Here is a 15,702-nt window from a genome sequence, read left to right as displayed (position 1 = left end):
GTACTTTCAGACCCACACAGAGGGAGTATGAGGCAGTCAGGGTAGGACTCCTCCCCCAAGGCATCACACTGTGATATTATCCCTTGAGCCCTGTGGGAACCTGCAGACCTTCAGCTCTTTTCACTTCACGGTCACCCCGAGACTCCAGCATTTTCCATCAGCACGCTCCTGGACCCTGATTCTCCTAGAACCCGAAAGAAACATGGCAACTGCCATTGGTGCGCGTGTCTGTGTTTTGTGTGACGTCAAAGAAGACGGACCTTCTGGGCTTCTTCGAAGGGAAGAGGGACTGTCACAGCTGAGGGGACCCCTGACCGTGAGTCCCATACCCGTTTCCATGATGGAAGGCCTGGAATCTTTAAGGATTTCACTTTGCCACGAGCAGGAGGGGCTCAGCCAGGTCATCTCAACCCTCCTCCCCTTTTCCGCTTCCTGCACCAGCCTGAGCCTCCTAAGCTGGGGTCCGCAAGGGGGTTAGTACACGAGCACCAAAATGTCAGGTTCTGTCCTGCTTCGGAGGGTGAGTGCAAGTGCCGACCGGCTTTGTCACAGCCTCGTGCTGCGAGCGACGGCTTTTGCTTACAGTAAGACCAAACCCCCCACCCGAAAGAGCCCTCTGCCATGTTCCAGGAACTACCCCCCCCCAAACCCCGGGCTCTGGAGGAACCAAGAAGCAAACAAGGCTGCTTGGGGAAGTGCTCACATGTATTTATTTCACAAGGGAGGAATTGGGGGAGGGGGATCACCAATAAGATGCCACCAAATGAGACACTGTGAACCCCAAACCGGGCAACTACAGGATTTGGTTCTGGGCAGGGCTTGGCCCTTGGGGACAGCATGAGGGACAGAGAGGGACCCGGGGGAAGGGACAGCCTTCCATCTGGGGCGCCACATGGGGCCAGGCTGGGCCGCGTCCTCCTGGCCACAGATGCGTGGCCAAAGCCCCATGCTTCCGGCAGCCTCGACCTGATCCAGGTGAGCGATGAAGCGGCAAGCCCGAGGCCACACTCTGACACCCGCTCTATCACACACTCGGAGGCGCACGCCCAGACACACACATGCACGCGCACACGCACACCACGCAGGCACACACACTCGTAGGCATGCACACGCGTCCATATATTAACTCTGATTTACAAGTGCACCCTAACCAGAGGGCAATCGAAAACAATTATTACTCTGCAGAGAGGAATCGACTGCCTTCTCCCCTGTCAGCCAGCAGAGCATGGGGTGAGATGAGATGAACCCGGAGCATTTTCCAGGGTCCTGCCCTCACCCCGCCCCGACCCCCGTGCTGTGCTGGCCTCAGTCCTAAAGCTCCAGGTGGAGGCTCCCATGGCGGCCTCCCTGGTCATGAGTCAGGGCCCCCTGGTCTCCCGGAGGGCAGAGCCGCACTGGCCCGGCTCCAGCCCAGAGGGCCCCTCACAGCCATGACCTCCCTACGTGCTCAGCCTCTTTCTGTGTCTGGCTCCCTGCGGACACGGGCAGAGCAGCTGGCCCCGGAACGCGAGAGCCTAGCGCCCTGGTGCCCGTGGAAGCATTAATTCCTTCCAGGCCATCTAAGGGAGGGTCCAGAAAAGTCCAGGGCCGTAGCCACCAAAGCCGTCTGCCGCTAAGGGTTGGGGTGGAGGCTGCCTGGGGCTGCAAATGGGCATCGGGGCAGAAGCAACCTCCAGGGAAACGGAGTCCCAGGGCTTGACTGCCTCCTCTGAGGAGGGGCAGATAGGACGTGACTGAGCGCCACCCCCCACCTTGCCGAGGGTCGGGGTGGCACTCAGGAGCCGCTGCAGCTGCAAGAGACGAGGACGAGGAGGGGCCCCTGCCGGTCCCAGTCCTGATTGTGGCTGCGAAGACGACGAGGAGGACGTGGGGGGGTTCACTCCATGGTACGAGGTCCACATCCAGGCTGCAGAAGACACGGCTCCCGGGTTCCCAGAGAAGGGTCGGGGGGCTTTTCCAGGGGGCACGAGCCTCACGGCAGCTGAGCGCCCACTGGGGACACCAAGTCTCCATCCGGGGCCCCTGGAGAAGCCCCGGAAGGGCTGCTGAGCCCCGGCTGGCTCCTCGCTGTCTCTTCACCAGTGCGGCTGGCCCGGAAGACGGGCAGACCTTGTCCCGGGGGCCAGGCTCCTCCCCGCTACTTGATCGAGTTCTTAATCGTCCACCTCTGGCCCGTGCAGCTGCGGAGGATGAGGTCGATGCCAGCCAGGCCCCGGTTCTCCACCTCGAGGCAGCGCCCCGTGCCCTTATTCATGATGGCTCCGTTCTGGGTAAAAGGCAGAGAGACAGACGGAGACATAGACAGGGAGACATAGAGAGACACAGAGACAGAGACACAGAGAACGGAAACAGATCGGCGGAGACAGAGATATAGAGAATAAGACCGATAGAGAGAGAAAGAGAGGGATCAGACCATGAGAGAAAAAGAGGCCGAAAGGCAGAGAGAGAGAGAGAGAGGGAGAAAGACAGGGACAGAGAGACAGGGAGAGAGACAGAGAAAGAGGCCTGGCGCGTGGCCTCTCCTGGGGAACAGTCCCACCAAAATTGTTTGCCCAGGGGGAGGGACCATCCAGAAACCCCGAAGTCAGAATGGCCATCGGCTTCACCAAGTCTGAATGGCTGAGCCAGGGGACCGGCCCCGATGGGCGACGGTGTGGGAATGCGGAATTTGCAGGGATATTCAAGGTCTGGCTTTCTCAATCGCAGTGGCCGTAGACAGCAGATTTCAGGGACATCGCCCACACTCCCCTCCCGAGATCTGCCGGAGCCCAGCCGGCCTGGTGCTGCCGAAGGGACCCGGAAGCTGTCCCAGGTGGAAGGCCCCCGCCACCGCCGGTTCCCCCCGGACGTGCCCTGGGTTCACGAGGCTGGCCCGGGGCTGGAGACCTTTGGTGTGCTTTCCTGGGCACCGTTCCTTGGGGAGGTCGGACTTCCCTGTGGTCTGCAGCAGCCTTACCTGCTCTGGGGTGCTGGCCCTTCCCAGGGGGTACCCACCTGGATGAAATTCCAGCGCTTGTACAGGCTGCTCTTGACTTTGTCACAGTCGAGGAGCTGGGGCAGCCGACTCTTGGAGTTGTCCACCAGGCAGCGGGTGTCAGGGAGGAGCGTGGTGGTCCCCAGGGCTCCCAAGTGCAGGAAGCCCTCCTTGGTGTAGCGGGCAAGCTGGGGAGAGAGCAGACGAGAGGTGGGGAGAGGGGGCTCGGGCTCGCACGTCTCATCCAGGCCTCTGCCAGTGCCGCGGTCCTGGCCACCAAACACTCAATTCACAGGCGAGCCCTGCTCAGGAAGCCCCCTCCCTGGCTGGATCCCGCTCCCCCAGGGCCGGTCTGATTTTCTTCTAAGCATGCCCTCGGTCAGCGTCTCTGGATTCTAGCCTTCTGCTCAGCAACACGGGGGGAGCAGGGATCAGTAAAAGCACAGGACATCCGATTTCAAAGCTTGGCTCTGCTTCCAGCTGGCGGGGCCCCCTCGAAGCAGTCACTTAACCTCTCTGAGCCGGCGTTTCCTCCCCATTTGTAAATTGGGATTCGTTCATTCATTCCACCCTGCTGTAAAGTGCCCAAAGAGGCAGCTCACCAAAAAAGAGACACATTAAAAAGCATTCAACCTGATAGGTGTTAAAATAGATAAACTAAAACAGCAGCGCGATACCGCATTAAAAAAACAACAACAACAACAACAGCAACAACCCTATTCCCGTTTTGTCATGGGCTGGAGCGGGGGTAAGTTGCTACAGCCGGTCAAAAAGGGAATTTCAACATATAGGCTCCATGCTGTTAAAATGTTTTCTTCTCTTGACCCAATAAATTCCCCTTCAGACATCCATCCCAAGGTAACGATCGCAACCGCAAACACGAGTTCATGTCTAGGGTCTTTACTGCACCGTTATTTACAGTGATGAAAAAGCAGAAGCGTCCTAAATGTGCGACACAGTCCTGGCACTTGTTGACGGCTCCACGCACAGCAACAAATCCTGGGGGATTGTGGTAGATTGCCAAAACAGCCACATCCTTCACTCCTTCCTTCTATACACCCTGGGCACTGTGACTTTTAGAGCCACGTGCATCAGGAAGTGGACTCTATTTCCCCATCCCTTGAAAACCGGCGACTTGCTCTGGCCCACAGAACATAGCGGAAGGGAGGATGTGCCACGTGCTGGACTAGCCCTTTAGCCTTGCATGTTTCCACCCTCTTGCTCTTGGAAACCTGCTGCTGGCAGGAAGCTCTGGATGGCCTGCCAGAGGAGGAGAGACGGGTGGCCCAACCAACAGCCAGCCAACCACCAGAGAAGTGGATGAGGTTGTCCTAGATTCGGCAGCCCTCGGCCGGCCTCCTGGCTGCCAGGAGATGTGTGAATGAGCCCAGCTGAAGTCAGCCGAGCCTGGTCCAGATCACAGAACCGTCTGGCTGACCTATAGACTCATGGGCAACGATAAACCACTAAGGTTTGGAGTAGTTGTTACGCAGCAAGAGCTGACTGATACACAGATGCTGTTGCCTATCAACCCTTCCCGCAGTGGGGTCCATGCTACTTCAGTGGCCTCCCTCTCCCGCTCGTCCACGTTGTTTATAATCCTGGATACCAACTTTTGAGCGAATGCATCCATCTGTCTTTTGCACTCTTTTGGGGGCCAGAGACTGCGTCTAATTAATTTCATCCCTTGCTGGGGGAAAATGACAGACCAAGTGCTCAAAACATGTTTGTGGATGTTATCAACGTGGTGAACGACATCATTTAAAAGACGCAGCCATGTCTATTCGTTTAAACTCCAACAGGCAAGTTTTGAAGAGTTCTCTGTGTGCCCAGCCTGGGAACAGGTTTCTGGGAATGTAAGGACGGGACTGTGTTCCCCCTGAGATAACGCCAATGCAGGCTGGTGAGGGCAATGAGACAGGAAGATACATCTCTCATTTTTGCTCTCACGTCCTAGGAGGTGGGCGGGGGCAGGAGTGAAGATCGTTAATATACAGCTGGTGCTGAATGAATTAAAAAACAAAATGACCAGCTTGCATGTATTAAAGGCATACCCTGCACCATTTCTAAGCATCTCGCAGAGGATAAAGAACGTAATTCTTACGACAACTCTGAGATAGGTTTCTACTGCTCTCCGCATTTTAAAGACGAAGAAACTGAGGCATGAGGACATTTGGTCACCTGGCAGGGTCCTGGCCTCTCTCCTTGGGACCCTAGAGACCCGATGGTTGGCCGCCCTGGGCCAGAGCTGGGCAGCAGAAGGGCCTCCTCCTACGTGACCCTGAGCTCCTCCCGAGAGCCTGGGCGTTTCTGGTCAGGAACGGAGCAAGGAGGCAGCTCTGCTCAGTGCCTCTTCTCCAGGGGACAGGATTTTCTGCAGGGGTCCTCATTCCTGAGGACAACCACTCAGAAACCCTTTGCTTTGATCACCAAAGGAGAGCCCACCTGGTGCCCTCTGAAACAAGTGACAGGGGCTTTATTAAGTGCCCTTGTGAGAGATGCGGGTAACGGTGCTTTAAACCCAAATTAGTTCCAAATCAGAGTGATTGTTAGAGGCAAAAAGATAAAATCAGAAGCCCTCCTCACCCCTCCCTAAACAATGTCTCTCTGAATATACTCAAATTCACCAAATGCAAAGTGATGAATGACAGCAGGCTGCCTTTATGTTCAGGGGAAAGATATACACAGCTGCTTATTGAAATTATGAATCAATCTATTATCCAGCAGGCAAATGAACAGTGCTAAGAACATTAATTAACTGAGCATATCTGTGACCCAGATGTTTAAAGAGTGAAGCTAAATGCCACCAGGAGTCAGAGGCTCTCTTTTCTGAGGGTCTGTGAGCAAAGGACGAGATCCCAGCCAGTAGGACCTGCAAAGGCCAAGTGCCAGCCCCAAGGGAGTTGGGCAGGGAGGGTTGAGGAGGGTCCTATAGGATTTCCAATCTGGGGGAAGGTGGTTTCCCAAGCCAAAGACCCATACGAGGAGGGCACAAGCAGAGGCTCTGCGGACCTGGCCAAGGGTCGTGGGAAGGGGACTGTGGTCTTGAAAGGACGATGGTACTAAAGTTACGCCAACAGATCTCACACTGCTTCTCATGCACGTGGTGCGTGTCTGGACCTCATGCCGACCACATCCTCCTTCTTGTCTCAGTCCCGGATCACGAGTCTTTGTGGTGTCTTTGGACCACTGTCTAGTCCACCTCCCAGCTCCCAAGACATGATATTCCTTCCTTAAGGACCTCTGCTCCCTGTCCTCTACAGGTACAATAGGCTTTTCCGCCTCCAAGGCTTTGCTCCAGCTGTTTCCCTGACTAGAAAAGCTATTTACTGGCCCTCTTCTAGAATATTCTGTCCTCAACTTTCCTAGACTTCAGGGCGATTCTCTCCATTCCACAGGGTCTTCTGTAACTCTCCCACCCCCACGGCATCTCCTCTCAAGTCTTTGGTGCAACATGATCTGGTGTCTCCCTCCAAGGTGGTGTGGGAGTATCTCATTTTCTTCTTGACCATTCTGGGTACCCATGGACCAAGTGATGGCTATTTGGGCTTTTTTCTACTTTTTGGCTATCATGAATGATACCACTATGAACATTCCCATATAAGTTTTTGTGAGGCATAGGTTTTCAATTCTCTTAACTATATAACTAGAAGTAGAAATGCTAATTGTTGGGTCATATGGTAAATTGGTGCTTAACTTTTCGAGGAGTTGCCAAACTATCTCAAAGCAGCTGTACCAACTTACATGCCCAGGGTTCCAATTCATCTACATCCTGGCCAACTCTTGTTATTGTCTGGTTTTCTTTCCTTAAAAAAAAATTCTAGTCATCGACTGGGTGTGAAGTGGTATCTCATTGTGGTTTTGATTTACATCTCCCTAGTAACTAATGCCATCGAGCATTTTTTCATGTGCTTACTGGCCACTTTGTAGATCTTCTTTGGAGAAATGTCAACTCAGATATTTTGCCCATTTTTTTTTTCATGGACAAATTGTCCTTTTATTGTTGAGTTGTAAGAGTTCTTTATATATTCTGGATGCCAGATCTTTTTCAGGTATATGTATGAGTTCATGTATTTTCTCCCATTCTGTGGGTTGGTTTTCCACTTTCTTGAGAGTGTCCTTTGAAGCACAAAACTTTTTAATTTTGAGGAAGTTCAATTTATCAGTTTTTTTCCTTTGGTTGCTTGTGCTTTTGATATCATGTCCAAGAAACAGTGCCAAACCCAAGGTCATGAAGAGTTACCTCTATGTCTTCTAAGAATTTTAGAGTTTAAGCTCTTACCTTTAGATCTTTGATCCATTTTGAGTTAATTTCAAATATGAGGTAAGGTATGGGTCCAGATTTGTTCTTTTTCAGGTGACTGTTTATTGTCCCAAGATCATTTGTTGACAAGACTATTCTTCCCTGTTGAATTGTCTTGTCATCCTTGTTAAAAAAATTAACTGATTATAAATGTGAAGGGTTATTCTTGGACTCTCAATTCTGTTCCACTGATCTATGTGCCTATCCTTATGATAGCACCAGAATGGCTTGATTAGTATGGCTTTGTAGTAAGTTTAAGAATTGGAAGCGTGGGGGGGAATCTACCCCCAAAACCAAGAGCACACTGTACACACGGTATGTTAGCCAATTTGACAATAAATTATATTTAAAAAAAAGAATCGGAAGTGTGAGTCTTCTAACTTTGTTCTTTTTCAATATTGTTCTGGCCACTCTGGGTCCCTTGCATTTTCACATGCATCTTAGGATGATCTTTTCCATTTGTGCAAAAAAGGGAGTTGGAATTTTGATAGGTAATGCACTGAATCGGTAGATTAACTCAGGGAGTACTGCCGTAACAGCAGTTAAGTCTTTCCATCGAAGAACACAGTGTATATTTTTTTTATTTAGGTCTTCCATTTTTTTCCCACAATGTTTTGTAGTTTTCAGTGTACAAGACGTATACTTTTTTGGTTAATTTATTCCTAAGTATTTTATCTTTTTTGATGCTACTGTCAATGATATTGTTTTCTTAATTTCCTTTTTGGAATGTCCATTGCTAGTGCAAGCAGGGTCTTTAATATATCTCTGTGAACCACCGGCAGCCACCCTGGTACCTCCTGGTCGCTCAGGACTGCTGGCCATGCAGGTGCCCTTGGCTCCTGCTTCCACAGGGTCAGGGCCAGATGCCGACTGCCTGCACCCGCTGCGGACCCATATTCCAATGGTGCCCCAAGTCATCCTATTTGCCTCACGTGACTCTGCCAGCCCGCATCCTTCCCGTCCCCAGCAAGGTCTAGATTCTTAAAATGTGCCCTTCATCCTGACCTGTAGCGTGGTGTCTTGGGCCCTCACTGGTCAAGGGGATTTTTGCCTCCCACTTTGTGGAGAAGTTACCTTCTCTACCCTTCAATACTTCCCCTCCTTCACATTTGCTCATTTCCTGCAGCTCCGTCTCCTCCTGGCTCCGCAGGTGCCTTAAGTCATTATTTCTCCCTTCTCCTTCATTTCTTCCAAGCTGCAAGCATAACCAGGTCTTTATGCCCAGAAAATCTCCAGTCACAGCTTTCATTCTCCTTATTTTGTCCTTGGTTTTCGCTCTTTCCTTAGTGCCTTGCAATTTGGCTGCTACCACCACTCTGCATTGACGTTGCTCTCTTGAAGGTCAACAGGATTCATTAATTACCAACTTCAATTGTTTTTTCTTAGTCTTTCCGTGGGGCACCAACTGTGGGTCAGACACTACACAGGGTGCAGGTGAAACCACCTCTCCTGGAGAGCCTGCCATTCTAGGGCCTATCAGTGGCATCTATACACTAACTTGGCTAATTGCGCCAAGTTTCTATCTCCGAACCAAACTTTCTCCTCAATTCCAGATTTGTCTATCTAACTTGCCACTGGACATACCTTTGGGGCTCTAATAAACATTTTAGATTTTTGGATCAAAACAGTATTGGTTCTATCTTGGTCATGAGAACTCCATCCTTCCAGTTGCTGGGTCCAAACACTTTGGCTTCGTCCTCGCCTCTTGCCCTGACCCACCATATTCAACCATTAGCAAACTACACTCAGATTTCACCTCCACTGCTACCTCGCTGTACCCAGCCACATTTGTCTCTTGACTAGATTAGTACAATGGCCTCCTAATTTGTCTCCCAGCTCTCACCCTTGCCTCCCTTGGTCTTTTTTTTTTTTTTTTCAATATGGCATTGGATTGCCATATTGGCAATCAATGATTGCTTTTAAAATATTACATTATTTAAAATTATGTTATTTCAAGTTGGAGTCAGGTCAACATCCTCCAAAGGCTTCCCATTTCCTTCAAAATAAAAGTCAAATCCTTACAAAGGGCTACAAAGACCCAATGCTACCTAATAATAGCTGCTTGTGCTCAACTTCTACCACTGTACCCTTTGCTGACTCCACTCCAGCCACACTGGACTCCTTGTTGGTCCATGAACAGGCCATACTTGTTCCTGTTCAGAGTCTTTGCATTGGCCGTTCTTCTCTCTTGAATGTTCCTTCCCGGTATTTGAATAGCTCACTCTCTCACCTCTTCCAAGTTCCTGCTTAAATGTCATCTTCTTGACCATCTTACTTAAAATTTCACCCTCACCATGTATTCTATATCCCTTTTCTTGCTTTATATCCTTCCAAGCACATATTATCTCCTTATAGATGATATCTTCTCCTTATTTATAGGGTTTGTTGTCTGGCTCCATCCAGTAGAATGTGAGAGGCATGAGACAGAAGGTGTGTCTTTTTTGTTCATGGCTCTATCCCCACCTCTTAGTGGGCTCTTATAGCCAGAGCAGAAGAGGCCCTGATTCAGAAAAGGGAGGTCAGAAAAGGCATCCGAGAAGAAGGGGCATTTGAGTGAAGCTTTGTTGGAGTCAGCCGAACAACTGAGTAGGAGAGGGCAGATCAGATCAGACAAGGTGAGCACATATCCAAAGGCCTAGAGACCAGAAGAAATGCAGTGTTTTGGATGATCTGGGCATCGCTCACCATGAGGGAGCGTGATGGCTGTGATGGGGCAGAAGCGGGGAGGTGGGAGAGAGTGCAGATGAGACTGCATTATGTGGACACATGGTGCTTAGGGATTGGGGCTTTTTCTTGAGGAGCCACCTGACTTGTGGGAAAACCACACTGGCTGCCAAATGGGCAATGACCTGCCACGGGACATGATGGAAGGCGAAGGGGCTGATGAAGGTCTCAACTCAAGTGGTTGCACTGAAAGAGGGGAGACGATAACAGATGTGAGAGGAGCACCCGAGCCGAGAAGGATTCTACCATCCTGGTGAGTTTCATTGTCGTGAAACAGAACACTTCATTTTTAAGAATCCGTTTTGTGTGGAAGGTGCTTTGTTTAGTTACCCCAGCATCCTGCCCTTTAGAATTGCCTGTTTCCATGCTTTTACTTTCAACCTCTCTCTCCTATGTTTAGATGTGTCTCTTAGAAACAGAATACTCCTGGGGCGCCTGGGTGGCGCAGTCGGTTAAGCGTCCGACTTCAGCCAGGTCACGATCTCGCGGTCCGTGGGTTCGAGCCCCGCGTCGGGCTCTGGGCTGATGGCTCAGAGCCTGGAGCCTGTTTCCGATTCTGTGTCTCCCTCTCTCTCTGCCCCTCCCCCGTTCATGCTCTGTCTCTCTCTGTCCCAAAAATAAATAAAAAACGAAAAAAAAAAAAAAAAAAAAAAAAAAAAAAAAAAAAAGAAACAGAATACTCCTGGATTAAAAAAAAAAAAAACAAACTAGGGTGACAATCTATGTTTTTTAGCCAAAATGTTTAGTCAATTTGTTTTTGTTGCACTTAATGATATATATGGCCTTATTTCTACCATCCTTCTTTCTGCTTTCTGTGCATCCAGCCTTCTCTGTTTCCCTCTTCTCCTTTATTTGCTTTAGTTGGGATTGGTTCAGTTTGATTTGTTGGAATATTATCATATTTCATCGTTCTCCTCTATGGATTTGGAAATTCTATTCATTTCTATTATTTTACAGTTCACTCTTGAAATGTAATGTTAACTACTGAGCAAATTATTCAATACTCTAAATTTTATTTTTTTAATGTTTCTTCATTTTTGAAAGACAGAGCACAAGCGGGGGTGGGGCAGAGAGAGAGGGGGGACACAGAATCTGAGGCAGGCTCCAGGCTCTGAGCTGTCAGCACAGAGCTGGACGCAGGGCTCGAACCCATGAACCGTGAGATCATGACCTGAGCCAAAGTCCGATGCTTAACTGACTGAGCCACCCAGGTGCCCTGCAAATTATTCAATATTCAAATGTCTACTCCACTCAATAAAATTCAAGGATGTTAGGACACTAAATTTGATCACCTCCTTTTAACTGCTCAGCCTTTGGTTATATTTCCTTGCCCCAATGTAGACATTATTCTTATTACGTAAGAGAAGTTTTTTTGTTGTTTTTTTTTTTTTAATTTTTAACGTTTATTTATTTTTGAGACAGAGAGAGACAGAGCATGAACAGGGGAGGGGCAGAGAGAGAGGGAGACACAGAATCTGAAATGGGCTCCAGGCTCTGAACTGTCAGCACAGAGCCTGACGCGGGGCTCGAACTCACGGACCGTGAGATCATGACCTGCGGCAAAGTCGGACGCTTAACCAACTGAGCCACCCACGCGCCCCAAGAAACATTTCTTTGGATTGACTCATATGTTTATAAATTTCTTTGTTTATAATTCATTCTTTCCTCAGGACACTCCTCTGAGCTCAATCTCCTTCTACAAGAAGAAGTATTTCCTTTGGTGACTATCTGTCATAGGAAACCCTCTCAGATTCTTTATCTGAAAGTGTCTTGGGGTGATTTGTTAATGCAGCAAATCATTGTAATGGATACAACCACTTTTTGTGCAGCTAGCATGGGTTTAAAATGATATTTGTTGTAGTTGATTTAGCATCTGGTTATGCAGCGGTGGGCAGACCCTTCAAAGTATCTAATCTGCTCTGTCGTTGGAAGCTGTCTTCTCACCTTCTGCCCACGTGCTCCCCCACAAAGTCACGGCCAAGCCACTGTCTGTGGGATTTGCCACCTCAGTACGACGCTCACTGCGACGCTCGCTGCGACGTTCTAGCGACGCAATCCCACAAAGAGCAGGAGAAGCATGCACTCACCCATCACGTGCTCCACCGAGGAGCCAATGGGTGAAGCTTCCTCCTCTGAGTCGGTAACTGCCCGAAACTTGTTGCCTCTCGCTTCCCCAGTTACGGCCCACAGGCAATCAGCTCCCTGTTATACACCTGTACTCCTGAGCTCTTCCCAGGCTCTAGGTTTGCAACCTTGGGTCATCTTCCCCCCTACGCGCTCCCCCATCCCCAAAGCTACAAGCCTTCCCATTCCCCTCTCCTGTGTTTCCTCCTGATCGCCCACCTCCAGGCCCTTCCAGTTTCTACTTGTCCTTCCTACTCCTGCACGTTCAAATCCTATCAGTCTCTGCTTCAACCTTCAGTTGCTCTAGTACCCTCTGATTTAAGAATAAACTTTTTTTTTTTTTTTAACCGTGATCTTCTATGGTAAGTCCCCAGCTTAGCTTTTCAGCTGTAACTCTTGGTTTCTTGGCTCGGTCCAACAGGTGACTTGAGGTCTCTCAAAAACAGCCAGAAGTCTTCCCTGTGTGGAATATATCCCCACCCTACCCCTATCGGATCTCCCCTGGTTCCACAAAGCCCCTGCCCAGATGCGATCTACTTGTGTGTTCTGTGACATTCCTTGCTATAGCTTTTCGTGGTTGTTGTTGCTGCTATTGTTTTAGGACGGCAGCATCCTACTCGTTTTTATACTGCACAAGGAGTGAGAAAGCATCTTGCAGAAAGCAAACGCTCTATAAATGCCTTTTGAATTGAATGGGATTATTCTAGGTTTGGCTGCTGGGCCCAAGAGGAGAAACGAATGCCGTTATCCACAACCCTAGTGCATTAGGAAAAAAAACAAACAAAAAAACCCTCTGAGCTCAAATACAATTAATTCTCATTTAGCGGAGAAAAAGAATTTTCTATTTGAGATGATCTAAGAGGCACACACAACTATTAACCCACATTGAAGAGCCTTGAGGGAAAAGTGAAATAAGCAGGTTATAGCCAAATAAACAAAAACCAGCCAAATGATTGTGGAATGACTCTGGAGCACAGCACAATCCATCGAATTGTCCATAAAAACATGGCTTGCAATTGCTTTCACATTAAGGGTCTTTCTCGTCATTTTAAAACCAGGCCTAGTCAGTGCAGAAACACACTGGTAAATGAAAAAAATGCATTTTCCCCACCTTCTACTCCGGACACAGGGAGACGGGTTCCATCGATTTGAACCTGCTGTAGGCTGAATGTATTTGTTTGCTGCTTGGCCAAAGGAGTGGTTTCTGGTGATTACGCGTGCATATGTACATTCTTAAAAACAAACAGACTTTCTCTGTCACTGTCCAGAGTGTGCCTGATCCCAAAATGAATAGGGAAGAAAAATGTCTCCAACTGTATCTCAAGCAGACACATGGTGTTTGGCAGCTGGGGGCGGAGAACGGGGGCAGGGGGGATCTTTGGGGGAAATGGAAATGTCGCGTAGCTTGATCAGGAAGGGAGATCTGCAGGCACGTACCCTGTCAAAACTCATCCAAGTGTACACTTTAAATAGATGATGTGTACTGTGCTGATCTTCTACTTCAATAAAGTTGCCTTAAAAATCTACCTGGGAGCTTAGAAGGTAGGCGATAGAACCAGATATGTTTTGTGTAGGGAGAGCTAGTTCCTAGGGGACTGGATGGTCCCAAAGGCCTCCCTCTTCAGTCTTCTTCCACCATTAGGACTCATCATGCTTGATGAAAGTGTTAGATTTCCAGAAAATGCACCGCTACCAAGAACTAACGGAGAAACACATTCATGCCACAAAACCTTGGGGGTGGTTTTCCTGCAGAGATAGGTTGAGGAGTGGATAGACGAAAGGCATCGCCAGTGGAGGGGGGGGATGGCAGGGTCTGGCCGCCATAACTTTATGGAGAGAGCTGGGAGCCTTCTGGAATGAGGGCAGAACCAGGATGAGGGTTAGAGGAGCTGAGTGGGAGAGGGGCTGGCAAGCAGGTTCACTCCAATCCCCAGAGATCTGGAGACAACTCCTAAGCATGCCTCCAAAGCTCACCCTGAGTTACAGGAAGCAAAGACTCTATTTTGCAATGAACAGATACATTTCTTTCTTGCCTCTGTGGCGTGTCATAAGAAGGTAGGATTGTTATCTGGGTGTAGTGTGGAAATGCCGGCAAACACTTGGCTCCCCTTTTAGCAAGATCTTAATTAAATCTGTCTCACCTTCTCATTTTTGCCAATTGAAACAGGGTTCCTGGCTTTGTGCTGTGTCATCAACGAGGCAGTCTATTATATGGCTAAAGACTTGGACCGTGGAGCCTGCTCTAGAAATCTAAGCTCTGCCACGTAATGGTTTTATGACCTGAGGCCTTAAGCCCTGTGAGACTCTATTTCCTCATTTTCAAAGTGGGGATAATTTTACAATTTAAGTCATAGGGTAGTTGTGGAATTAAGTAAATTGGTGAGAAGAAGGCATGGGGCATAGGAAGCCCTGTATGTTTTGTTGTTCTTATTCCCCCCTGACCTCGTGTGCCAGTTGAGAACTGGGCCTTGTTTCTAATTCACCAGACTTCTTTTCTTTCCGATGGGCTCCCACGTGGCCTCATGGGGCCAGCATTTCCTGGCCCCATTCCTTCCCGGCACTCAGACACTCCCAGCTTCCTTCCCATTCTCTGCCTATTCTCAGAGCTATCTGTCCAAGGGTTGCTGGCCCAAGAGCCCCGACAATACTTCCGGGAAGCCGAGTACCCCCAGGTGGCTACCTGGACCATTGGGTTCTCTCTGGCTGGGTCTGTGGGTAACTTCTAGTTGGATCCCTGATCCAGAGAAGGCTGGATCCCACAGCAGGGTCTCCTGCTACGCTCCTGCCCTTCTCTTCCCCACCCCACACTTCATTCCCCCAGTTTGATCCAGATCTTACATGCCCTTGCCTGGAGTGGACTTGGAGGGGACTCTCAGAACTCAGCTTTACATCTCTAAAGCCACCCCTTTAGAGGGGCAGCAGCATTAAATGTGGAGCCATGCTAGGGTCTGTCCTAGGATCGGCGCTCTGCTCTCCCTTGGTACACCCCCCCCCCCCCACAAAGCCCCATCTGCCTCTCCCACTCTGTCCTCAGCACCTGGTTGGAATGTTCGGCTGCCTGGAGGACATCACTGTGGGGGTTTCCAAGACCCACCCCCCCCCCAGACTCACACCGCCCCAAACAGAACTCACATCATCCTCCAAAACCCATGTCTCCAATCTCAACAATGGCACCACTATCTACCTCCTGGTGAAGCCAGGGGAGTATCACCTCCAACCTCCCTCACCCCTTCCCTTGACCTCTCCGCCAATAATTCCAGTCAACTAGACCTCTCAAAAGATGTTTTTTTAAAACTTTTTAGGTCAAAGTCATTTTAGACTTACAAAAAATTTGCAAATATAGTACGGTGAGTTCCAGTATACCTTAAGTTAGTATCTTTACATAATCATGGCATGATCACCCAAGCCAGGGAATTCACACTGGTACAATCCTATGGACTAATCCGGAGACCTCCCAGAAATTTCAGCAGTTTCCATCTATGTTTTCTCTTCCAGGATCCCCCACTGCATTCTGTTCTCACGTCTCCTTAATTTCCTCCTATCTGGGATAGCTCCTCAGTCTTCCCTTGTTTTTAAT

General features: G+C 49.3%; 1 protein-coding gene across 2 annotated transcripts in view; it reads right to left on the bottom strand.

The window, feature by feature from the left end:
* Positions 1 to 687: 687 nt before the first annotated feature.
* GALNT17 (polypeptide N-acetylgalactosaminyltransferase 17) overlaps positions 688 to 15,702 on the bottom strand; it is a 447,627-nt gene continuing 432,612 nt past the window's right edge. For both annotated transcript variants that reach the window (XM_025923309.2, XM_086691905.1), the window contains exons 10-11: positions 2,995 to 3,162; positions 688 to 2,266 (exon numbers count right to left, since the gene is read on the bottom strand). In XM_025923309.2, coding sequence (XP_025779094.1) covers positions 2,138 to 2,266; positions 2,995 to 3,162 — 297 coding nt within the window. In that variant the 3' untranslated portion in view covers positions 688 to 2,137. The remainder of the gene's footprint in view (positions 2,267 to 2,994; positions 3,163 to 15,702) is intronic.

Source organism: Puma concolor, chromosome E3, assembly GCF_028749965.1.
Source record: "Puma concolor isolate L17-30 chromosome E3, mPumCon1.1.hap2, whole genome shotgun sequence".
NCBI lineage: Eukaryota > Metazoa > Chordata > Mammalia > Carnivora > Felidae > Puma > Puma concolor.
This window is presented reverse-complemented; position numbering and strand designations above follow the sequence as displayed.